Consider the following 27,204-nt stretch of genomic DNA (forward strand, 5'->3'; position numbering starts at 1 on the left):
AAAATCCCACCCTTATTGCACATCCATCACAGGGAAATTACAACTTACTTATTGATCAATATGGAGAAGCTGTAGGAAAGATATGTAGGTACTCTTCCATCTTTCTCACAATCTACATATGTAAACAGTCAGATAATTGGTCTTTGGATTTTACTTTCATTTAAATGGCTTTGAACAGTTTTGCTGACCTGGGAAGCCAAGCACTGAACTGATATTATTCTGAAGGATGTCTGGCTGCCTTAGAGCGTTATACATCTACACTGTCTTTCAAAACTTGTAACTATCATCTTTTAAATAAATGAATCTGGTTGACATTGGTGAATGGCAAAACAGAAACCAATTAGCCTTTTGATTAAAAGATGTATGCAGGGGCCTCTGTGCTCTAGATAATGGGTTTTAATCATCTGATATTTGTATCTATTAATAAGCTCTACTTTTAAAGCATTAATTTTTTGGTTAACTCTAAAGCAGGGGTCAGCAACCTTTCAGAAGTGGTGTGCCAAGTCTCCATTTATTCACTCTACTTTAAGATTTTGCATGCCAGTAATACATTTTAATGGTTTTTAGAAGGTCTCTTTCTATAGGTCTATAATATATAACTAAACTGTTATTGTATGTAAAGTAAATAAGGTTTTTAAAATGTTTAAGAAGCTTCATTTAAAATTAAATTAAAATGCAGAGCCCCCCAGACCAGTGGCCAGGACCCGGGCAGTGTGAGTGCTACTGAAAATCAGCTCACGTGCCACCTTCGGCATGAGTGCCACAGGGTGCCTACCCCTGCTCTAAAGCAATTCCTTTCACTGTAAAAAGTTATTTTAAGCTACTCACTCAATGTACAAATCTTTCAGAATTATTTATGATATCGTGAAACAAAAACAAGACTTGTGATTTAAATTGCTAGGCATACTACCTTTCTATTAAATATTGCAAAACACTTACGTTTACCATTTCTGCATATTAGGAAATGCACTTTTCAACACTCAGCCTACCTCCCTGTAACATTGCAACTTACCTTTTTGTCCTGAAAAATTTTCATGACTCAGAGTAGCATCTGTTTTAGGTCAAGTCAAGTCAAATTAACTGCAGCTAATGCAATGTCCCTCTTCATCTTATTGTATTGTTCAATTCTCCTTTTAATGGTAAATTTATTGGGAATACAGGAAGCTTTTGTATGTAGTAGGTGGGGTCTTCACATCTACAAATCCCAGGCATTAAGATTAAATCATTTCTGCTTAGATTTTTTTTTTACTCACTTTATTCCAAGTTTCAGTCCTGTTAAACAATCTGTTCTTGATGATTGAAAGTGGAAAGATGACATTACTTAACCTGTGCTGCTTCTGAAGTCTCTGCTTCTCAGGTCAAAGCAACCTTTGAGATGTTCTATTACAGCTGCCCTGTTACTATTCAAGACCACAAATGGCTAACATACCTTTCTGATAGGTCAGCTAAACTCTCTGTAGCATAAGATTTACAATACTTAAAGCCACAGCAGCTTTCACGTTAGCATTTATAATAGTAAAATGTAGCCATGTCTGCCATTCCAGTAGAAATTTACTAAAAGTGGATAATAATGCTTATCTTATTTCCTCAATGCTCTTATTAAAATAAATAGATCATATACTATACCAGGGGTAGGCAACCTTTCAGAAGTGGTGTGCCGAGTCTTCATTTATTCACTTTAATTTAAGGTTTTGCGTGCCGGTAATACATTAATGTTTTTTTTTAGAAGGGGTCTCTCAGTGTATATTATAAAACTAAACTATTGTTGTATGTAAAGTAAACAAGGTTTTCAAAATGTTTATGAAGCTTCATTTAAAATTAAATTAAAATGCTGATCTTACGCCGGCAGCCTGCTCGGTGGGGGGTTCAGGGCAGAAGGCTGGGTGTTTTGGGAGGGGGTGCGAGGTCAGGGCAGAGGGCTGGGTGTTGGGGGGACACGCGAGGTCAGGGCAGAGGGCTGGGGTGGGTGGAGGTGCAGGGCACAAGGCTGGGAGTGTGGGGGGGTGCAGGGCAGACGGTTGGGTGTTGGGGGGACTCGAGGTCAGGGCAGAGGGCTAGGGTGTGTGGACGTGCAGAGCACAAGACGGGGAGGGGTTCAGGGCAGAGGGCTGGGGGGGGTGTGGAGATGCAGGGCAGAAGGCTGGGTGTTGGGAGATTCAAGGTCAGGGCTGGGGGGTGTGGAGGTGCACAGCAGAAGGCTGGGTGTTGGGGGCAACTCAAGGTCAGGGCAGAGGGATGGGGGGTGCAGGGCAGAGGGATGGGTGTGTGTTGGGGTGGGGAGGTGCAGGGCAGAAGGCTGGGGTGCTCCCAGCCCCCTGCCCTGAGCAGCTCATGGCAGGGGGCTGGGAGGCATATGACCTGTTCCACCCCCTTCCCCTAGGCCCGTCCCTACCTCTCTCTGCCTCCTCTACGGAGCAGCCAGCATGCTATGCTCAGTTCTGCTCCTCTGGGAAGAGGAGGGGCCGGAATGCACCACATTGTGGGAAGAAATGGGGGAGAAGGGAGCGTGGCTGCCGCAGGACCAAGCTTCTGCCTCCTGCCCCCGCAGGGGAGAGCGGTGGGCGGGGGGGCTGAGTGGGGCGGGACCCCCTCCCCACCCCTTTCCCCTGCAGGGGCAGGAGGCAAAAGCTTGATCCTGCTGCAGCCAAGCTTTCCCCTCCCCCTTCTTCCCGCAGCATGGTGCATTCCGGTCCCTCCTCCTCTCAGTGGGCAGCAGCGTGTCACTCAGAATCGGCTCGCATGCCGTGTTTGGCACAAGTGCCGTAGGTTGCCGAGCCCTGTACTATACACTGATGGTAGTATCCAGCTTTGGGCATATGTGTGATCAACCTGAGATAAGAGTAGAACAGCATCCTGATAGGGGTTAGTGGTGCAATTGAAACTGGATGTTGCATTTTTTTGCTAGAAAAAAAATCCAACTATCTATGCACAAGTAGGTAACACAGGATGAGGAATGCATAGAACATAATAGGCCAGGTCCATTAAGACTGATTGATAGTCTTATAGCCAGAGTGCTCTAAAGAAATGGTTCTCAACCAAGGTTGTGTGTACAGCTGGGGGTACATCAACTCATCTAGAAACTTGCCTGGTTTTATAAGAGGCTAAATAAAAAGCAAACACGAAGTCAGTACAAACTAAAATTTCATACAATGACTTGTTTATACTGCTCTATATATTACACAATAAAAATGTAAGTACAGTATATTCCAATTTATTTGTTTTATAATTATATGGTAAAAATGAAAAAGTAAGCAATTTTTCAGTAATAGCATGCTGCAATACTTGCTTACTAAATCAGACATTAAAATACAAGTAGTTTAAATGAGGTGAAATTTGGAGGTACTTCTGAAAGGGGTACAGTAGTCTGGAAAGGTTGAGAACCACTGCTCTAGAGCTCATTTTCTTCTGACTCTCAAGGAAGGAAGGAATCAATTCATAAATAGATAATATACACTGAACAATGCCATCTTTTGAGCAGGAGTGTCCTATACAGCTATCTCTAACTCATGTTTTACAAAGAGGCTGGTGACTTAAATTTTAAATTTAAGTTAAAAATCTAGTTAAGTAAAAGATACTTTAAAATACAATACTACACCCTCCTTGGATACTTCCTACAGAACTAGCTAAAGCTTACACTTCAGGGTATGTGCCCCACTGCCCTAAAGAACCACATAGCCCGTATAGTGCATGAGGTAATTTTATTAACCCATAACACAAACACAAAGTGACTTAACTGATTACTATTATAGTAAAATATTTAATCATGTTGCTCTTTGAAAGCTATAACTTACTCTTGGCTTTAATCAGAAAGGTGGGTCATTAGTTTGTTGTGGCCCTCTAAACACAGGTTCTCTATCACCATTTCACAGCTCTTCCCTCAAGAGAATTCTTAACATTAATTGGTTATTTTATTAGCGAGTTTGTGCTGGAATGCTTAAAGTATCCTATTCTGTAGTACAGAAACTTCTTTGAGAGCAAGCTCCTTTCCTATTTTAAATGCTCTTGATTCTGCAGAGGGAATGGAAATTTTATGACCTCCCTTCAGTCAGCATTTAAAGTAACTTTATTTCACTAGTCTGTGTTCTAACCTTGGCTTATAGATACTCAATTACAAATGTAATGCTAAAATCAGCGTACAGTTAGACATACTGAAGAGCAGCCATGGCTCTAATTTCAGCTACAGAGGGATACTTCTTTGTTTGAAATACAGTTTAGAATGCATAATTCTTACCCATTAGTGAATCTGATTTGATGTCTTGTCATAACTTATTATGTGATTGTGTAATTATATAAATCACATTCTTGAACTTTTATGCATTAAATTATGATCTGCAAATAACTCATTTTAGACTGGGATTTTCCAGGAAACTAAGAGTTAGATACCCAAAACCCATTAAAATTCAATCGGAGTTGGACACCAAATTCAAAGATGTTCCTGTGAAAATCCCAGCCTGAGTGTTTATATTTCAGCTTAAATCACTCAAAGCTGTTGGAATATTTTGAATAGTTGCCACCCATATCTATTTCACAATAAATTACGGGTGTCTTGTTAGAATAAAATGTTTATTTTTCCTATTCGCTGTTGGTTAATTCATTGAAACAATCTGCACTTCAGAAAACAAACAAACATTCACTTATTTGATTAAAAGAGGTAGGTGTTTTGATTCAAAGTGCACATGGTTCAGTCAACCTTGTAGTTACAAGAAGCTTTAATAATCCTGATTCATAGAATCAAGGCAGCATTTTTTTTCTTTTTAAAAAGGGTGTGCTTACAATATGGCCACTATACTCCTACAACTAGGGCCAACGGTTGCCATTTCGTTTAACACAAAGGTCTGACACTTTTGGAAACTACGAACTCCAGCATGCACTACCCTAGCGCTGTATTGTGATCAAACATAGCTTTCCTACTTTTGCTATCAAGGAAGAATGCAATCTTAGCATAATTTCATTAATCAAGATGTAGCGGTGATTAGGCTATGCATACTTCACAGGCTCCACTGCTCAGTTACAAGTACAGCTCTATAGGCCTGTATTGAGGCACCCTTGTTTAAAAACAAGACAATTACATATGTCTGATTTTCGTTTTACATAGCTAAAAATAAATCTACCCTTGCATCATTCCATATCTGACTGAAAATGCAGTAAGTCTCTTGTACACTGCTTCCAGGAGTAAGAGAGAGAATACAATTATTCCACAGATTAAGCTGAATGCCCAACGAGGTCCCAAGTGAGTATATATTTGGCTCACAAACACTGGGCCCAGTATACGTGCTCCACTTCCAGAGGCAGTTAACCAGCCCATGTAGACACCCTGAAAAGGACCAAAGAACTGTGGTTAAGTAACAGAAAAAAAATTGATTTCATTTTCTTCGGTTACTCTAATTACAATAGAAAATGTATATAAGATATCAGGAAAAGACACTGCTAATTTTTCTGGACTGTTGGTCTATGAACATTACTTGGTTTTTTTTAAGCAATAAAAGATAAGCAGTCATAATCAGATGCCTAGAGAGATATGCAGTAAAAAGACAAGTTCCTGTTGAAAGATCTATTTTATAACAAGATGCAACAGATGGGTGAGAAAAAACAAGAGAAGGTGGAGATAAAGGAAGCAAGTTACTTATATTAAGCAGTGATCTCAGCTTACCACCTGATTAGCCATTGTAAGCTACTAGTGCTTTATAGGCATTGTGGCAGAAATGAAGCTAAAGGAGGGAACTGAATAAATTGCAGCTATCTAAATCTACCCCTTTTGATAGCATGGACATATTCACGTTCAAATTTATTCTTTATATCGCTTCACTGATGTGAATGATGTTCCCCAGCACTAATGATTAACATCTAATTTAGATATAACAATGTCATACTCCAAAATAATCATGAAAATTACAGGAAAGTCTTGGGATCGATAGATTGAAGTTCTCGCCTTATAGTGTAATTTTTTTCTTTTTCATGAAGGGACTTGTATTAAACTTTAAAAACAGTTAAGATCACTGGAGACTTCTCTATTGTTGCAGAATACCTTTGTTGTTGGCAAAAGCAGCAAATTTAACCAATTCTTCCTACAGATACGGCTGCAGAAGTGAAAAGTAGCCACCTCCCTCAGTGTTAAGGAAAATATCCAAATAGTTATTACTGCAATGTACTGCCATAGTGCAATTAAAACAATCAGATTTTTTAAAAAATTAGATGTCCTGAATGCAAGACAACTCTGACTACCAATCCTGGGCAGTAAAAATGAACTGAGGTGGGTCTGGGGCGACTCTGCCCTTTAAGCCACCATGCAGCAGCATTGGACTGTTCAGGGTACACATGTCGCCCCGACAGGTACTGCTCCGGGAAAAATCTGACTCTGGTGCACAGGGCATGTACACGCTTGAAGTGGAATGGACATGTGCAATCACTCAAAGAAGAACCTCAAACCTCAAACCTGGCAAACTCAACTGTCTTATTAAAAACTCAATTAAAAACACAACTATCATTCTGTCTCCTATCCTTCCTCCCATTCCTAGACAAAACTGTTGAATACCATGTGGCACCTGGTGACTTCACAATTTTCAGACCAGGATATTTAAAATTAATCTTTCAAGTGGAAGCACAAGTGTAGAAAGCCAACTGCTACTTTTGCATCTTTGCTAGTGTTTTGAAGTGGCCCAACTGCATGAAGGAAGCCTAATAAGTCTGACTTCACATACCTGTACCTTTAGAAGCTAGACCCAATGTGTTAATTAGATGTGTGTGGAGACAGAAAAAAACCCAATATTCTATATCTAGCTCTCCATAATGCTATTTTCTATGCCTTAAGAGCAAATAAAGCTTTAGTTCCATTAGTAAAATATGTTTGATATACTGAAGTAAATAGCATACATTTAGGAACACAAAAAGGAAGGTCCTATTTACGGGATGTGGCACTATATCGTGGAAACCAGTAATTCTATATAGATCTTAGGGGCCATGGTGGATAACTGCTAAACATGAGCTCATAGTCTGATGCTGTGGCTAAAGTGAGCTTACAAGATTCTTAGATGCATAACCAATACAGCATTTGCAATACCACTGCTGGAATAATGTATCCAATTCTGGTATTCACATTTCAAAAAAGGATATTGAAAAATTGAAGAGGGCTCAGAGGAGAGCCACAAGAATTATTAGAGGACAGGAAACCCTGGCTTACAGTAAAAGATTTAAGAAATTTGATTTATTTAGCTAAACAAAGACAGTTAAGAGGTGACTTGTATAAATACCTACATGGGGAGAAGATTTCTGACCATGGAAGGCTCTTTAATCTAGCAGACAAAGGCATAACAAGATCTAATGTCTGGAAGCTGAAACTAGATAAATACAGCGCAATTTTTTTTAACAGTGAAGATAATTAATCACAGGAACAGCTTATCTAGGGAGCTGTTGGATTGTCCATCACTTACTACTACTATAATCTTAGGATCCCTAGCCATGGACATGGATCCCACTGTGCTAGATGCTGTACAAACAAGACTGATGCTATTTAAAAAAAAAAAATATATGCTCTAGTTCAACCACAAGATAAGGGTCTGGTGCAGGAATTATTGGGTGAAGTTCAGCATCCTGCGATATGCAAGTTAGATTAACTGATCATTCTGGTCTATGAATCAAACAATTTTCTTTCCCAACTTTTCTTTAAAAAAAGTTACTTTCAGCAGATGTTTTAAATGGATATGTTGTGTGTTGATAAAGAGCATTCAAAAGTAGAAAAATGCACATTCATTGTTTTCAAATGTCTAACAAACAAGAGGATTCATCCCATAACCAACAAAACAGTTTTGATCAAAAGACCAATGGAACAAACTATGCCATCAAGTATACATGTTACAGTAAAAATCTGAACAAATTCCTTAGTTTTCATTCTTACCTGAGGTTTTGGTCCTAGAATTTTTGAGTATAAAGTATAGGACATGACATTACAGACTGGATAGCCCAATCCTATCAGTATATCAGAGGTTATATACTGGGCCAAGTGGATCAATGGAGTGTACAGGCACCAGGGCTGCATAACAGAGCATCCTGTTGGCTCTACTGTGTGATTGGATGGTAGTTGTGTTGTTTGGAGCTTCCAGAAAGGTGTAAACATTTCATTGAAGATGATTCTGGGAACGGAATTATTCTTTATATCTGTGAAATTAAGCAAGGGATCACATTTTAAAAAAGATGTTAATGAAATGCTTAGACTACAGTTTAGCGTTATTTATAATTATACCTTCCCACTGGATATTTGGTAATTGTTTTCCCCAAGGTAACAAGATAAAGAATCCAACCAAGATAATCAGTAGGCCTCCATAGAGTATAGCACGCTCACCAGTCCTGTTGAATAATGAAAACTATAACTAAATAATACATATTCATGACCAAATGTATCTAAAAATAATCTACTATACACAAATACAAATCCTGTACAACTTATTCAGATGACTAGTTGCAATGACTTAAGTAGAACTATTTGGTTGAAAGAATTTGGCATAATTACTTTAGTCTAGAGAAGAGAAGACCGAGGGGAGACATAAGTTTTCAAATATGTAAAAGGTTTTTCTAAAAAGGACAGTGATCAATTGCTCTTCATATCCACCGGGAGCAGGACACAAAGTAACCTGCTCAGTTTGCAGCAAGGGAGATTTAGGTTAGATAAGAGGAAAAACTTTTTAACTATAAGGATAGTTAAGCACTGGAACAAGTTATCTAGGGATGTTGAGGAATCCCAGTTCTTTGAGGTGTTTATGAACAAGTTAGACAAACACCTATCAGGGATGGTCTAGGTATACTTAATCCTACCACAGGGCAGGGGGCTAGAATAGGTGATCTCTAGAGGTCTCCTTGTAGCCCCTACATTTCTATCATTTGCTAAAATAAGATGAGCAGAATTTGATTCAGATAATGAAGACCTGACCTAAAGTTCCCCAGATAAACATTTTCCTGTCTGTTTACATTAAGATAAACAAGAGCAAAAACCTGATGAGCGACTTACTTTTTAGAAACTACTTTAACCGCCATGAAGACAATGACTGATTCAATGCCAATTGCACCAAGGATTATTCCATTATAAAAAACTGCTTCTTTCCTGGTCCAGGAATACATATCCATTGTCAATGGAGTAGCTATGCTAGGCAGTAAAAAATAGGAGAGACATTAATAAAACCTGTACAAAGGTTATCCCAGAAGAGCATCATCCATATATTTATTCTCTATAGTATCAGATATGGTCATACAGAAGCCTTCCCTCCTGACAAACAAACAAGAACATGTACGCTGTTTATAACATCATTTTGTGATGCATCACTTACAACAAATCCTCTGGGCTTGACTTTCCATTCCATTATACCAATTCTACACTGATGTAACATTAATTATTTCAATGGATTCATGGTGGTGTACAATTAATACAATGGAAAGGAAAAATCTGGTCCTTTGCATGTAAAAGATAAATATATAAGGCTGAATAGTAACTTATTTATGGTGTTCAAGGTTTAGCTATACAGCTGTAGTTATTGTTAATGGGATATGTGCATTTGTTTCCTTTCACAAAGCACAGAAAATTTGGCCATTATATTGTAGTCACCAGCCCCTTTGCCACTGGGGTAAAACAAATGTTCATTTACTAAAATCCCTCCATTCATTTCTTCTCCTTCCCTTCCCTCTATTCCACCAAATGATCTTCAATCTAGCAAGAAAGGCTGGACACTATTGCCATCAAAATTATGCTTTCCAATTCTGTTTCCATATAGCACTCCCAGCCTTTGCCTGTGAAAAAAGCAAACTTAAGATCCATCAGAGTTCTATTGCATGCAGCCACATATGTTCATTAAAAAAAAAAAAAAAAAAAAAATCACTCAGACATAATCTACCATTGTATACAGGAAAAACTGCTACACTTTGTCAAACTGAAGTCTGAACGGAGATGTTTTGTAAATATCAAATACATTTTTATAAGACATACTCAGTAGGGAACAGAAACTTCAAATATGTGATATTATAGCTCAAAATTCTGCACACAAGCTTATCCCTTCAAAATTATGTCAGTTTACCCATTTTAATGTACAAGAGTCACCCTAAACAGATACAACAAGGAGTCTGGTGGCACCTTAAAGACTAACAGATTTATTTGGGCATAAGCTTTCGTGGGTAAAAACCTCATTTCTTCAGATGTACATTACATTTTCTTATTTTCCCTCATTCATCTATGAAATCCCCCTATTATTATTGTCAAGCACTGACCTGTCCTTTTTCAAGTTTAGGTTTATACACTGCAGTCACATCTCAACATAGCTAGATACTTTAATCCTAAAGGATACCAAAGTACTTTGCAAACTGCACCTATATATAAGAATCGCTTCAACCACTATTGAAACAAGTCTGAAGTGGAATGCCCTAGCCATTTACAAATGCACTACAGGGCTACACAATTTTTAGGACAGGAGATAAAGGACAATGTATCCAACTGAAAATATTATTTCCCTTGCAGAGATTTGGTAGATAGAATTAAATTACCTCTATTGAAATCTGATGTGACACTGGGGTTTACATCTCAACTCGTGTGAGGAACACAATGAAATCTTCAATAGCCACAAATGTTCAGCAATTTGGGTTTACATTTCATTCAAAAGTTTAAATATAACTGTTCCTTATATAAAAGTACTCCACAATGATACTCTGTTAAATTGATGTGCCACACTAAATGGAAAATATCATACAACTCAATTTTAATTATGGCTTGTTTTTGATGAGGTGGGATAATGCTTACTTATATTTGCGAAACATTCAGTTATGGTAATGAGTGCAACAGAAAAGCCTATGAGCACTTTCTGTCTTCAAAGAACTTTACAAACATTAATTAATGAGTAACAGGAGAAAACTGGTAGACTTACGTTTCAAAGACAGCAAAAACAAACAAGATGACAAAAAAAAGAATGTTGGTTGCTATAACAGCAACCTGGTCAATGTTCCCTTGGGCATCCTGATCCACATAATCACTTTCTGTAAAGAAAAATAAGAATGAACTAAATTGCAAAATTTAAAAGTTTTACAATTCAATTAATGAGCTCTAATGTTACTCTGTGGCTATAGGTATTAATAATATTATGCATAATGTACAATTGTGACAGAATGCAGGATGCAAACAGGAGACCCTGCCAGGAGAGCCTGGGTATAGACTCTGATCATTCAGTTATTACTTAGTTCCTCTTCAGGAAGCTGATGGGGGTAATTAGTCAATCAGGCTGGCTGGTTGGATGGTATAAGGAGCCAATTACCCCATCAGCCCAAGGCTGATAAAGAGACAAGAACGAAATGCCAGGAGAGGAGAGGGAGGAACAGGGCTAGCTGAGCCTAGCCACACAGAAGTGGGAGACCTCCATTCCCCTCAGGCGCTGGTGAGAGGGCCAAAAGCTAGGTTAACATTGTAAATACATTGTTGCACAGGGACTCTTGTGAAAAGGATGGAGGGAACTCAAAATAAAAGGACACTGATGACACAATCATGGGAGGCTGTGCAGTTTCTGCAGGAAGAAGGCAGGAGAGGAGCCACACCCCATGACATGAATCTTTCTGGGTTTGGGTATAGACATTTTTTGGGAGTAAGTTAATTAATTTATTTATTTACAAAAAGAAGGATTTAGATTTCAATTTCCCTTAACTTACATTAAAAAAATTGACTCTGGCTAAGAGTGAGCATGATTTGAATGATGGTGGAAAGAGTATTCACCATTTCCTAGAAAATATGTAAATTACTATTGATTTCTCCTTATTTGTGAGGGACAAACATTAAGTAATCCTGGAAAATATTGAAGATCACACTAAATAGAGAATCTGTTTCTTAATCAGCTTCTCCGTAGCTCTATATCCCACAGATGAATTCCCAAGCAACAAAGGGCCCCAGCAACATCCTCCACAATAAATTTTCAACATGGCAGAAATGGTAAATTTCAAAGATTTTTGTTTAAATTTGATAAAAACTGGTTTTCAGATTGTTTGCAATGATCTGTTATAATTTAATATAGAAAACTATAATACACCTCTACCCTGACGTAACGTGACCCAATATAACACAAATTTTGGATATAACACTGTAAAGCAGCGCTCCGGGGGGGGGGGGGGGGGGGGGGGGGGGGGGGGCGCCGGGGGCATAAAACGGCGGATCAAAGCAAGTTCAATATAACGCGGTTTCACCTATAATGCAGTAAGATTTTTCTGCTCCCGACGACAGTGTCATATCGGGATAGAGGTGTATATGGCACTGAAATAGTTAGATTACCAATATAATGTTTCCTTTTAAAAGGGGGTTTATGATTAGCTGTAATTTTTCCTAAGACAGTATAAACCCTATCCAAGTGAATGGGATGTGCACACCATTTTAAAAAATTGAACTTTGCATAACAGGGTACACAAATGCTGTATGGTACATATTGTAGGGTAGGTAGGAGCGGCACCTTGTGCAGCAAGGACTGTTTGTGAATTGGTTACCTATGTAACATATATATATTACCTCTAATTTAAACCTAGACTTGTGTAACATAGATTTTAATAGGACTCTGTAAATTACAGATCATACATAGTAAAACTGCACAATATCACACAAAATTATGTATACAAATGGTGGCTGGTTATAGCTGATAAGAGTATCATTATGTGATCAGTTGGAACAAGCAGTTCAATCTCCATGTCAATTTAATCGTTGGTCTCCACTGAAATTGTCAGAAGGTGACAAATTTAGAAGGAACTGTAGTGATCATTAGGTCATCCCACATATACTATCACCAAAACGTCTCAATGGTAATAACTGTTTCATTACCAACTTGGGCCAGATTTCAATCAATCTGGAGACAGACAGTTCTATATCCCATTACTAATTCTGAGCTGTTCAATCCACCACCCTCTGTAATATTTGTAAATTAAGGGTTGACTAATAAAAATAACCACTTTATATACAATATGATAGTAAATTAAAGTATCACAGAATGTGTCAGTTTTCAAAGAAAAATATTACCTTCTGCTTCAAAATTGATGCTTTTGCACGGTCTTCCCATGTCATCCACTTGATGTTCTCTAAAGATTGAAAATTGTTCTCATTAGCACAGTTTACCCAATTCATTTCTTTTGTACCAAGCCACAGTTACATTTCTAATAATAAATAATTGGTACCATCTTGTATCTTAACCAGTCTTCACACTTTTAAACACTATGTGCATACCTTAAGATTTCACTGTAATCAATACCAGTCTGGATACCACCTAAGCCCATTTATAGATGATCCTCTATGAAGTTACTGTGTGGCACTCATTTTTTTGTCTCATCTATTCAAGACGTATTTAAAAACAGAATCTGAAAGTATAAAGCCACCGAATTAAAAAAAAAAAAAAAAAACTAGCAAAATTTGGATTTAAGGCCCCAATTCAGGAAAGCATCCCTATTCATGAATTTTTTTTAAGTGTGTGCTTAACTGCTTTCATGAATCAGGGCCTGAGACTGGCCCAACATATCTGAGTCCGCATTGCTGTGCCTTGGTACTGTAGAACATAGGATCCTTTCTCAGGGGTGCACAATACAGTAATTTCAGATATTGGTTCTGTTCAGCTAAAATTCTGTGTGGCTTTCTATGATGGAATGGCTCTACAAATTCACATATATTGGCTGTGAAATGGGATAACTTACTCAAGTTAGCACATATGCACCAAAATGGTAACATACAAAATAAAGTGAGCTCTGCAGCAGGGAGGTATAGACACATAGGAATGTAAATGAGTTTCCTGCATGCTGCATATCAATAACTCCATATGCTGAGTCCAATCCTCTCCCTCTGCTGTGGCTACCCAAGCTACTGAAAAGTCTTATAGCACTAAGCCTGGAATAACTCTCCAGCACAACAACATGTGGTGAGGACCAACTATCCATACATATCTGGAAGAAGAAGGGAGCAGGGAACCTTCTGATTCCATTGGAGTTGCTACTCTGTTGAATGCAGCCTAATCTCAAATATTCAGGTGGTACAGACCACCTGAACAGAAAACTACAGGAGACCTCCCCTCTCGATCAGCTGTATCTTCAGAATGAGGGGTAAGTAATCTTTAGGGCCCATGGAATCTCTTCATGTCTCTTGCTGGGCTTTTGTCCAGAAATGATAGCCACAAAGATATGCTTTAGGTCACATGGCCCTTTTACATTTATTTCCCGAGTAAAAGCTAAGCAAAGATTCCAAAAAGCAGTTACAGCATGGGACTAGGGATTTTCCTGAATTGGGGCCTAGTGAAGAACTCCGCCTACTTCAGAAGCTTCACGAGCCAAATTGCTGTACAGGGCAATGAGACTGGATGGACTTCAACTCCATCTCTGGAAAGGGGGTAAGTTTTGCTGGAAACATGACAAATACACGTCTCAATTATTCGTTCACTGTCAAAGTGTGCAGAGCACCATGCAATACATAAAAATAAAGACAGTCTCTGCCCCAAAGAGTTCATAATCTAGGAGACAGACAGAAAGATAGCAAAGTCTTTGCAGGTCGGCAGCTATGGAGGTTAATATGAACTGGGCAGAGCCCTATATGCGTTTCAAATTCTATATACTAGGTATATCAGGGCTGAATTACTGTCACTAGCGTCCATAACATTTTGCTTTTATTGGTTTGTATCTCAGCCATACATCACTAAGCTTTGTTTACTAAAAAATGAGGATGCATGAGTCACAGAAGCTAGCCACTTTGAATAATACGAGGCTTTATATTTTTAATGTAAGTGCTCAAGATGTAAATATTATTATTCTAGTTCTTTAAAACAGTGGTCATATTATCGCTATGTTCTTTTGAAAATTCTATGCTTTACTCCTATAATTTCAGTGAATTTTATTTTGATAAGTAGCCAAAGATAATTTTCAACAGAAGTTGAAGTATCCATAACAAACTATCCACAATATTCAAACAAGAAAATGTTTTAGTTTCTATTTAATTACCTGAATATAGCAAAGATTAGAATAATATTAATAACTCCTAGGAGAGCTCCCAGTAGAACTGGTGCTGTGAACATGTTCACCTGGAGATCAATGATTTCCCATGTCACTCCTTTTTCTCCAATCAGAGAGAAGCAAGTCTGAAAAACTTAAGATAAAATAATTACCTCAGGAAATTCAAACATTAAAATTATTAATGCATTATCTTTGGGGAATCCAGTGCACAGTCATCTGATGGATACCAATGGGATCCTAACTATCTGGAAATACATGCAGCTTGTAGAACATGCAATCCCCAGAAAGCCATATGAATATACTCAACCAACAGCAGTGTGACACTAAGAACAAGTCAGTCAGCTGCACAAGGCCAAGAAAGGAAAATTATTTAGCTCCACACCTCCCACAAGAATCTACTTGTGATTCTCTATAGTTGAACTGGATGTGCTAACTCCATCTACAGAAATGTCCTAGCATGGGATGGGGGTATCCCTTCTGCTAGGCCCAACAGAAGGGAAACAGACCCCCCAAAAAATTAAACACTAAACAGGTGATGAGTGGGAGCAAGAGTGTGTGAATATATGTAAGAGCTCCACCCCTGCCTAGCCTATGATCATCAGGAACTTGGCTGAGTGTCTATCAAAATGGAGAATGGGAAGGAAGAATGCACCCTGTATGCGAGTCATTTAGGGAGACTGCCTCTCTGGTTGTGTAGCCTCTTTAATGCTACTCCCAGGGTTGATTGACAGCCAGCCCCCCACAGAAAACTCTCACCCCCGATATAAGGAGATATACTAAACATGCTCAACAGCCATAATTTCCTATGGTAATTGGGCAAGGTGGAGTCTTTAGCTACCTATGGAATGAGGTCAGGCTTGCACAGGCACTCAATGCCAAACTCTCATCACCCTAAATAAGGAACAGCTAGTTTGCAGAGTCTTTATGGGCCAGTAGCTGCTGGAGCATTGTGGAGATGCTTTTTTTTGTTTGTTTGTTTCATTTTCTGAACACCATCAACTAGTTAGCAATGGAAGTAACAGTCCAAACCTACTTTGTTAATCCAGTTATACTGGTAAATTGCCACCAAAATTACAGTGAACAGAACTGTACTCATGAACAATTAGACTTTTTTGGAGGTAATATCTGCATAATGAATAAACCACAGCAGTATGTTAATGTATTCAGTTTAATATTATGACAAAACATGCTCATTTTTGTGCACACTGCTGCTAAGGAGATTCCCAGCCCCAAACTTAATGTCTGATTTTCTCTTAAATAACAAAAGGAGTGTGATTTGTTTTGGAGGGATGAGGAAATAAGAGATGTTGTACCTGGTCCTAGTATGAATCCTGTTGCTTGACAGGCACTGGTGTTGGCCATGGCACTAGTTCTTTCTGTAAGAGAAGTGGCACCAGCAATGTATGATCGAACTACTGCTACATTTCCTAAAAAAAGATCAAAATGATACATTTAAATCTCCAGTCACAGTTAGTTCAATTCCCCCCGCCCCTTATACACCAAACAAGCAGTTTGCTAATGGTACATGTTTCCCTGTTATATGCACACAAGAAAGTATATAATTTTGCAGGTCTGTACACAGTGTTAGCTAACTACTTGTGTTAATCATTTGGGAAGATATTATTTGCCTAATAAATTATTTTGCTTAACATAACCATAAAGCTTGTCCTCTCTTAAGTAAGACACAAAATAAATTCATTAATCTTCAGCAGTTTAAATTCTGTTGCAATTACCTGCTCCAAACCCCACAAGAGCACGAGCAACCAGCATATAGTATTTGTTGTGTGAAGTAGGCAAATGGACATAGGCATAAAGGCAGTTAGCAGCCACAGAAATGGCAATTGAAACAAAAAGTGGTTCTCTTCTTGGTCTGTAATTGGACCATAAACCAAACAGAGGTGAGGCTATCATTTGTCCAAGACTGTATGAAGAAATAATCCATCCCAAGAAACTTGCATCTGCTGTCAGATCAATCTGCAGAAACAAGTAAAGTGATTTTAAAAATTACAGTGTGCTCTTCATCATATCAACAAAAACAATTTTGGAATCAGTACCCTACAACATGTAAGATTCTGTGCTATACCTCTGAAGTGCAGAGCTTACAGCGGAGGGTCAGAGGGCACTAATGCAGCTTTAAGCCATCTTTGCACCTTCCTGAACCTGAAATGCTCCAGAGGCTAGAGAGACCCCCTGCATAACTTTCACTGAGGGCCTCTCACAGCAGTCTCCCCACACTGCCATCATGATCCTCCCACCCATAGCATGCCCTCTCTGCTGGAGATTATGGGGGTGTTTGTGTCTTTGGAAGGCAGTTGTCCCACAGTTCCTGCACTAGAGGACTTCAACGATGGCCGAAATCAGGCTTTTATGGGTCCCTTTACACCACTCCAGCCCTTTTACATGTTGTAAAGAGACTGGAGCAAGGATGAGGCTCTCCCTCATCAATGCAAAAAAGATTGTAGTATAATAGTCCTTGACACACAGGGATTTTTATCTTCAAAGTTCTGTAGAAATGTTAATTTTTTAAGTCTGGACAACTTGTCCAACATACAAATAAATAGGATTCATGTAGTATGTTTACAGCTTCGTTAAAAGTCCTTTTGGGGAAAACAAATTATCTAAAATATCTACAGTTTTCTACCAATTTACAATACAACTTGAAGCGAAGTAAGATTGGGAAACCTAATGTTTAAGGATTGACAACATGAACCATTATTAATTGGTAAATTAAAGGACAGATTTTATGTGGAGTGTTAAAAATTCTCAGAGGCTAGGAGAGGGAATTTTCAGTCTAGTCATACACTTCCACTTATTGACTTAGTACAACTGTTTTGGTTTTGTTGTTAGAATTTCTTATAAAGTGTAATGTTTTCTACTGTACACTCTATAAGCAGACCTCATGTCTCTCTGTGTCTGTATAGTGCTTAGCACAATGGGATCTGAATGGAACCTACTTCAATAAAGTTAACGAAAAATACCTATCCCCAAATATCCTGATTTTATTCAAATACTGTTTAAAACTGCAAGATATTCACGTTTACATCTACATATTGCTTTGGCAATCTTTTCTAAATAAATACAGTACCGCAAATTTAATTAAAAGTACAAAAAAATCAACATGCTACATGGTAGTGCAAATTACTACCATGGAAATAAGGATCAATCATTAAAAACAGCAATACAGTATTCCTATGTTAAAGTGTGATTAAAGTGTGAAACAGAAAACTAATTACTGAAAATGTAATAGTTTAAACTATTAGGGGAGTTTAGATAAATAAGTCCCTGGTCCACCAACGAGATCTATTCCTGTATAGAGCTTGTTGAAGGATTGTGCCTTAAACTGTAAAGTCCCTATATACCACAATAAAGCTCTAACAGCGATTTTACGTTCTAATAAAGCAGAAAATAAAATAATCATCAATCATCATCATTAAAATTTACAAACCTTTTGCAGATATGGCCATACTGACATAATTACAATTGAAAAACCTGTGATGTATTAAAAAAATAAAAACAAGAAAACAGAATTGGAGTTACTTTACATTGCTACATGTAATCATTAATCAAGTACTGTAAAACAGATATTATGGGGCTGATTCTTCTGCTTTTTAAAAATACTGTATTCTCAAACTGAAGCTCCACATGGCAACCAAAAGTACAATGGATTAAACAGTAATTGCTTTTCAGTTAGAAGAACTCTTATTTAAAATAAGGGCACCACCCTACGTAGATGTGTAAAAAAGTTTAATGCACTGAACACCTAGAGTGTGATCATGGTCCCACTGAAGTCTATATATAGGTGTTTTCCTCAATCCATATCAGGGAATAGAGCTCTCAAAGAAACAGATTTTCTTGGTATCAAAAAATAATTTTACATTTAGATTTAATACTTTCTTCAATCCTTCATCAATCTAAGTACCATCCTAATATCACACTAACCAACACAAAAGTAAAAAATAAGCCGATACCAGAAATCAATTGAATTCTCACTTTAATGAGTTTGGCTCTGGGGGTCAAAGAGAAAACTGTTCTGCAGTTTTGATATATTGGGGAAACAAAAAGTACTGTGATGCCCCAGGAGGAAAAACATCTGCAAGTATATGCATTTTAAAATCCAATATATGTATTCCAGCATCGCAGAGAAATCCTCATTTTTTAATACTAATGGTTGCTATTTACCCTTCCTTTTAATTCATCAACCCTATTTTCTCTATTCACAAGTAGTCATTGCATTTTTATGATATATAAAAAAAATAACTAGTAAGGGAGCAGAAATAGTTTTAATATATAGACTTCTTAGAATTCTCAAATCAAAATAATATATCCATTGTACAAATAGTGTTGAAATTCTGCTGGATGAATATCAAGATTACTTACCTACACTGCTGAGAAACATTGTAAGGTACATAATACGAATGGACCTCCACCTACTCTTATAATGCTGTTGCGTTTCCACAACATCTCCATATCTTGAACAACAATAACAAAAAAAGAAGAAATAATCTCATTTTGTTGTTTAGCTCTTAATGAAGAATTTCTCAGCCTAAAGGACATCGAAAGCATTTTTCATAGGTTACCTCAAATTTTACAAATAGTATATATATTTTGTAGCTTACACTGTTCCTAACTGTTCATTGAAGGATATTAAAACACACATTGTAAATGAGATTGATTTGTTTCTGACATAAAGCTCATCTTTTGATGAAACAGCAGCATGCACTAAATGGCTTTTCTTTTCTAAAAAGAAATGTTTACCCTATTGTATCATGTTTTATTAATGATTGTTACAATAACAAAGTCACATATAGCTCAGCAATATTATATACCTAATAAATATGTCCTCCAATATTTTCCTCTCTTGGTTGCAGCATTTTGTGGTATGTCTTGCTGAAGTGAAAGACACATCACCTATCACATAGCACATACTTATTTTTGGCTCCCACTTCCCTATTAAACTGTGGCAGCACAGAAGAGAAAAATCAGAAGGTGATATGCCTTTCACTCATGCACCACAGGGCCCTAAAATAGCAAAAGGACAAATCTATTGGAAAACTGCACTTTTGCCCATGCTGTATTGTTCTTTTACAAGTAAATTCAACCTTCATACAACATGCTAAACTGGAATCAGTGAGACTGATTTATGTTTGCTTATGCCTAGCCTCTGAATCCCGCAAGCCATTCGTATAGGCAAACTCCTTTGTCTCCACACAGCCATAAGGGTTTATTTGCAACAGATTATAAGACTGGGGCCTAAATCATGACCGCTAAACATTCCCTTTCAGTGTTATGAATTTAAAAGAAAAATAAAAAGAAACCCTAACAACTGAAAATGACTACAATCAAAAGCGAACCTGACAAGCCTATTTTCATTATTTCCAGGCTTTGTGAAATGAAAAATGTAAATAAACAACATAACTGGTGAAAAATTATTTTTTTTATCATTCCAAGATAAAAGATCTAAAGTACTGTTATAGTTACATGAGCAAGGATTATTTTTATACGATGTATGCTGATAGTATCTCTTGAAGATCTGTTTATTTTTCAGAGGCAATAACAATTCCAATTTCTTCACAGGATTCTTCTGATTAATTCTATTTGTGAGGGACCATCTCTGTTATAGGTACTTTGACCTGGTCAACATAGTTTTTGTATTAGTATAGTTTTCACTTGGTGAGGGTTTTTTTTCCTCCTCTTTTGGGGGGGATTGTTTTTGCAGTACCATTCATGTATACAGATAAGTCCTTAGAAGATAACTGTTAATCACTTCTGAAGACAAGTGCTTATTTAAGCTTCAACCTTTTGCTGTGAGAGTGGGGAAAGACGCGTGCCAGGTACCACCCAGATACTGTGATAAAGCGCTGCATAAAATACCTAGATGAACAACCACAGAGAATGAGGGAGTTATGTGTATTATTTTTTCTAAATATCTCAGTTTCCTTGTTTGATATCCTGCCTGACTGTACAGAGTTAAATCAAAGGAGGCTGGTGAGAAGAAAGCAAAGAGGAAACAAAACTGTGATAGAACTAATTCTTAACGGAACAATAGCGGACGCTTTTAATTAGCATTGCCCATACCTGGCTTCATTGACACTAGCAAGATTTACTTTTCTGAGGCCTGAGCCTACTTAAAGGGGACACTAAAACCTTACAGATGTTGGCCTAGGGAAGAAGAGTGATTGAGGTGGTTCTCAGCAGCTGCCCAGATGCTGACAAAAACACATAAAAGTAGAGAAAGAATGCATTAAAGTCATCTGCTCCTCCCAACCTAGAGATGGAGGTAACTGGGCTGAATAGAACACTCCAAAGCTTGCAAGGAAACATTAAGGTTTAGATAGGGGAAGTATGCACCCAGGCCTCTACTGTTTTTAGCCTTTGCTCTGCATGCTACCTATCTTTGAATGAATAAAACAATGCTTTGTTTTGAAGAAGCTATTCTGAGTCACTTTAATCTTTTTACGGATACAGACTAACACGGCTGCTACTCTGAAACCTGTCATTATGCAAGGCACTGCATTTAGCCGTATGGAGTGGAAATCCATCAACCTCATGAAAAAACTCGTACAGATACAGACAGACATCATCTTCCCTTCCAAATGCAAGCAGATGGACATCATACCAAAAGGACTAAAGGTAAAAAATCCATTACAATCTACATATCACACAGACTATGCTGAAAGATTGTGTCACACACTCTCAAAGAAACTGCAAAACCACCTGATCAGCATCCTATACAGCAAACAGGGAAAGATTAAGAATGAGCTCTCAGCACTGGATACTCTCATAAGAAACCAACCTTCCACACAAACTTCCTCATGGATAGACTTTACAAAAACTAGACAAGCCATTTACAAGACAAACTTTGCCTCTCTACAAAGGAAAAAGGACACTAAACTATCTAAACTGCTACATGCCACAAGCAGCCACAACAGTAGTTCCCTTAACCCACCCAGCAATATTGTTAATCTTTCCAGCTATACTCTTAGCCCAGCAGAAGAGTCTGTCCTATCTCGGGGCCTCTCTTTTTGTCCCTCCAGACCCATGAACATGATAAAGTTCTGCGGTGACCTAGAATCCTACTTTCGACGTCTCTGACTCAAAGACTATTTCCAACATACCTCTGAACAGCGTACTAACCCACAGAAGCCCCATTACCTGCACTACAAAAAAAAGGATTCTGCGTGGACTCCTCCGGACGGTCGAAACAACAGACTGGATTTCTACATAGATTGCTTCCGTCAACGTGCAAAGGCTGAAATTGTGGAAAAGCAACATCACTTGCCACATAACCTCAGCAATGCTGAACACAACGCCATCTACAGCCTCAGAAACAACCCTGACATCATAATCAAAAAGGCTGACAAAGGAGGTGCTGTTGTCATCATGAATAAATTGGAATATGACCAAGAGGCTGCTAGACAGCTCTCTAACACCACATTCTACAGGCCATTATCCTCTGATCCCACTGAGGATTACCTAAAGAAACTACACCATCTGCTAAAAAAACTCCCTGACAAAGCACAGGAACAAATCTGTACAGACACATGCCTAGAACCCCGACCAGGGGTATTCTATTTGCTACCGAAGATCCATAAACCTGGAAATCCTGGACGCCCCATCATCTCAGGCATTGGCACCCTAACATCAGGCTTGTCTGGTTATGTGGACTCTCTCCTCAGACCCTACGCTACCAGCACTCCCAGCTATCTTCGAGACACCACTGACTTCCTGAGGAAACTACAATCCATTGGTGATCTTCCAGAAAACACCATCCTGGCCACTATGGACGTAGAAGCCCTCTACATCAATATTCCACACAAAGATGGACTACAAGCTATCAGGAACAGTATCCCCGATAATGTCACAGCTAACCTGGTGGCTGAACTTCGTGATTTTGTCCTCACCCACAACTATTTCACATTTGGGGACAATATATACCTTCAAGTCAGCGGCACTGCTATGGGTACCCGCATGGCCCCACAATATGCCAACATTTTTATGGCTGACTTAGAACAACGCCCCTACTCTACTTGCGCTACATTGATGACATCTTCATCATCTGGACCCATGGAAAAGAAGCCCTTGAGGAATTTCACCATGATTTCAATAATTTCCATCCCACCATCAACCTCAGCCTAGATCAATCCACACAAGCGGTCCATTTCCTGGACACTACTGTGCTAATAAGCGATGGTCACATAAATACCACCCTATACCGGAAACCTACTGACCGCTACACTTACCTACATGCCTCCAGCTTCCATCCAGGACACACCACACGATCCATTGTCTACAGCCAAGCTCTAAGATATAACCGCATTTGCTCCAGTCTCTCAGATAGAGACAAGCACCTACAAGATCTCTATCAAGCATTCTTAAAACTACAATACCCACCTGCTGAAGTGAAAAAACAGATTGACAGAGCCAGACGAGTACCCAGAAGTCACCTCCTACAAGACAGGCCCAACAAAGAAAATAACAGAACATCACTAGCTATCACCGTCAGCCCCCAACTAAAACCTCTCCAGCGCATCATCAGAGATCTACAACCTATCCTGAAAGATGATCCTTTACTCTCACAGATCTTGGGAGACAGACCAGTCCTCGCTTACAGACAACCCCCCAACCTAAAGCAAATACTCACCAGCAACCACACATCACTGAACAAAACCACTGACCCAGGAACCTATCCTTGTAACAAAGCCCGATGCCAACTCTGTCCACATATCTATTCAAGTGACATCATCATAGGACCTAATCACATCAGCCATACCATCAGGGGCTCGTTCACCTGCACATCTACCAATGTGATATATGCCATCATGTGCCAGCAATGCCCCTCTGCCATGTACATTGGCCAAACCGGACAGTCTCTCCGCAAAAGAATTAATGGACACAAATCTGACATCAGGAATCAAAATACTCAAAAACCAGTGGGAGAACACTTTAACCTGTCTGGTCATTCAATGACAGACCTGCGAGTGGCTATATTACAACAGAAAAACTTCAAAAACAGACTCTAAGGAGAGACTGCTGAGCTGGAATTGATATGCAAACTAGACACAATCAACTCAGGATTGAATAAGGACTGGGAATGGCTGAGCCATTACAAACATTGAATCTATCTCCCCTTGTAAGTATTCTCACACTTCTTATCAAACTGTCTGTACTGGGCTAGCTTGATTATCACTTCAAAAGTTTTTTTTCTCTTACTTAATTGGCCTCTCAGAGTTGGTAAGACAACTCCCACCTGTTTATGCTCTCTGTATGTGTGTATATATATCTCCTCAATATTTATTCCACTCTGTATGCATCCGAAGAAGTGGGCTGTAGTCCACGAAAGCTTATGCTCTAATAAATTTGTTAGTCTCTAAGGTGCCACAAGTACTCCTGTTCTTTTTACTTTAATCAGCAGCTGCCACAGGCTCCCGGGGGAAAAGGGCTTACAGGTGCCAAACCCATCTGTGCCTCTCATGTTAATGCAGTTGGGAAACAAGTGGGCTGCCACCCAAACTGCCAGTCGCAGAGTGGTTGGACCACGCGTTCCACCTTTGAGAAACAGGCAGGAAGCCAAGCCTAAATTTTAGGCCCTACTCAGACCCAAGCCCACCCAGCCCAACTCTTTCCCCACCAAACTTGAGTCAGCACCACCATCACCTCCTCCTGCCCATGGGGTCAGTGTGGTGGTGGCTGTGTGTGTCCCGGAGGCTGTGCCCCCTCCTCCTACTGTATCTTGCTTGCTGTATGTGCTGTGGGATGAGAAACGCTGTGACTCCTTGGCACACTCACTCTGCTGCATACACTGCACAGTGAGGTGGCAGTAGCAGTCAAAGCAGTGCATGCAACTGTGGCTGTGGAGATCCCATAGGCAGGAGGAGGCACGCCAAACTGACCCTGAATGGGTCTGGTTGTTGCAGTTGACCTTACCTGGACCCCACACTTGTAGTCGGGTCCCATCAAATTTAGGTTGGTTTGCAGGGCTCTATTGAGGAGGGCAGACCTAAAAGACTGAAAGGGGTCTAGAGTGCAGCTTGCCCTATAACCATGCCAACAGCTGACCGATTTTTAAAGATGTGCACAGTATTCTTTGGCATTTTCACTGAGACCAAACCATTTTACAGCAGCCACTAGGTGAGTGCAATTTTCACTCATCACCAACGTGGTGAGCTGGAGACAAAAGAGGAAGGAAAAAAAGGTGAGGGGGGCATTCTCCAGTCTCTGCTCATGCAAGTAACCAAAATGAGGCACCACCATACAGATGTTGAAAATACAGCTGGGCAGGCTCTGGGAGGTTTACCAGTGGGTTCTACTTTGGTGGTGCTTGAATAGGCCTTTGGTCTCTGAAAGCTCCTTGACCTTGGCTCCTCCCTGATTGGATCAAATAACCCAGTTGTGGTATATCCCCCAAATGCTACCCCTACTGGGATATCGGTCGCAGCAAATTGGATCTGTGTGGCTGGCTCATTTCTTCCAGGGAAGGCAAAGTGTAAATCGCTGTCTGTGCACTGCACTTTATATCACAGTCAGTACCGGGTTTACAATGGCTCTGATGGCGCCAGGCCCACACTTGGAAGGGGCCCACAAACGGTTAATCCACAGCCCAGCAATGTGAAGAGTCAGCAACTTCCCAGCACCAGCTGAAACACTCAGCAGCCTGGGGAGCGCAGTGAGCAGGTGCAAAAGGGATTGGTGATGCAGGGTGCGCTGGGAGTTGTAGTTTGCACACCGCTGTGTTCGGCTGGGGCCCTGGGACCTGCGCTGCCAGCTGCACTACTAGTCCCAGTATGCCCTGCACCATGCTACCAGCCACCCCAGCTGAAATGGTCGGAGTGGACCAAAAACAAACCCCAAGCAAGGAAATGGTCTGGTGCAATGAGAGGGTTCCTGGCGCTAATCCCGCTGTGCTCCCCTCCCCCTTGGAGCTCCTAGCTCCCTCCACCCCTGAGTCTCCCCTACTCTCCTGGGGCAGTGGGCAGCTGGGGGCAGCCTCCTAGCGAATGTGATGCCCGGGGGCTCCTGGACACTGTCTCGACCCTGCACTTCAGAGTGGGGGTTGGTGGTCTGTGGTCCCTGGGAGCGGGGGGGCACGGTGACAGTGGGGCTTGTCAGTGCTGGCTGCTGCACCCCCTGCCAGTGGGAATGCCCAGAAACTGACCCCCTGCACTCTGGGGGGGGGGAGGATGGGGCGTGGCACAGCCCAGTTTTGGGGGAAAGGGGCAGTTGTGGGGCAAGTCAGGGTGCGATGGGGGAGCTGGCTGTGACTCCGTGTGGGGATGTAGGAGAAGCAGGGCGTTAAGGTAGAGGTTGGTGTGACAGGGGGCAGATGGAGGGAGGGGAGAGTCTGGGTTGAAGGTGGGGTTTGGCTCAGTGTGTGTGGGGGTAGTAGAAGAGAGTGAGGTGACAGCTCTGGGGTGAAAGTGTGTGGGGGTGTGTGGGCAGTAGCAGGGAGATTGAGGAGAGCCTTTGTTGGGAGTTAGTTGTGTGGGATGGGGACAGTAGGAGGAACGGTGGGGAGAGCCCAGGTGTGAAGATTGGGGTAGGAGTTTGAGGCTGGATTGTGGTAGCCTTTGTGGTAAAGTGTGTGTTTTCTCTCAGTGGCCCTTTCTCCCTGCAAAAGATGGGCACCAGCAATTTTCCTCCCCACACTCTACCCCAAAGTTTTGTAAACATTATTGTACCAAAGTAGAAAATGCAGTTTTCAAAAAATGTATTTACGAAACATAACTTTGGGTGGAGGAGGAAGTGATGGGGAGATGCAGGTGTGACACCATTGACTGCTACATCCAGGCTTAATATGGTTCGTATTTCTGCTAATTAAGCACTTGTGTTCAGGGCCCCAAGCAGGAGCTGAGTGTTTAAAGAAAAAAGACAAAACTAACAAACAACCCCCTCCCACACAAACCAAATTAAATGGTATTCTGGGTACATTGATGTTAGCCCAGTTTGTTCTCTATGGGCTGAGTGGAGGTCTCAGTGTGGCTTCAAATATCTTATTTTGTTATTGAATAAATGTTTTCATCCCCATCCCGGCAATAACACATTTATTAACACATTAAATTAACACATTTAATGGTGGTGTCACATCCGGCCCACACTTGGAAGGGGCCCATCACAACCACATAGTGATGGGAGCCTACAAATATGTTTGGCCCTGAGCCCACAAAAAATTAATCCCGCCCTGATCACAGTATATGGGCGGTACCTAGCACACGTCTTTCCCACCCTCAC

The 27,204-nt window shown here is 40.0% G+C and overlaps 1 protein-coding gene across 4 annotated transcripts in view; it reads right to left on the bottom strand.

Moving 5' to 3' along the window:
• Window positions 1-27,204, bottom strand: part of MFSD8 (major facilitator superfamily domain containing 8) — a 33,827-nt gene that overhangs the window by 5,565 nt on the left and 1,058 nt on the right. The window contains exons 2-12 of one of the 4 annotated variants that reach the window (XM_034771188.1): window positions 19,357-19,448; window positions 18,425-18,468; window positions 16,713-16,953; window positions 16,293-16,406; window positions 14,968-15,112; window positions 13,013-13,071; window positions 10,896-11,004; window positions 8,999-9,133; window positions 8,237-8,340; window positions 7,892-8,151; window positions 3,680-5,314 (exon numbers count right to left, since the gene is read on the bottom strand). In XM_034771188.1, coding sequence (XP_034627079.1) covers window positions 5,108-5,314; window positions 7,892-8,151; window positions 8,237-8,340; window positions 8,999-9,133; window positions 10,896-11,004; window positions 13,013-13,071; window positions 14,968-15,112; window positions 16,293-16,406; window positions 16,713-16,953; window positions 18,425-18,468; window positions 19,357-19,448 — 1,510 coding nt within the window. In that variant the 3' untranslated portion in view covers window positions 3,680-5,107. Of the gene's footprint in view, window positions 1-3,679; window positions 5,315-7,891; window positions 8,152-8,236; window positions 8,341-8,998; window positions 9,134-10,895; window positions 11,005-13,012; window positions 13,072-14,967; window positions 15,113-16,292; window positions 16,407-16,712; window positions 16,954-18,424; window positions 18,469-19,356; window positions 19,449-27,204 lie in introns of those variants that run through there. The other 3 variants (XM_034771190.1, XM_034771191.1, XM_034771192.1) reach the window with 3 other exon arrangements.

Source organism: Trachemys scripta, chromosome 5 (genome assembly GCF_013100865.1).
Source record: "Trachemys scripta elegans isolate TJP31775 chromosome 5, CAS_Tse_1.0, whole genome shotgun sequence".
Lineage (NCBI taxonomy): Eukaryota > Metazoa > Chordata > Testudines > Emydidae > Trachemys > Trachemys scripta.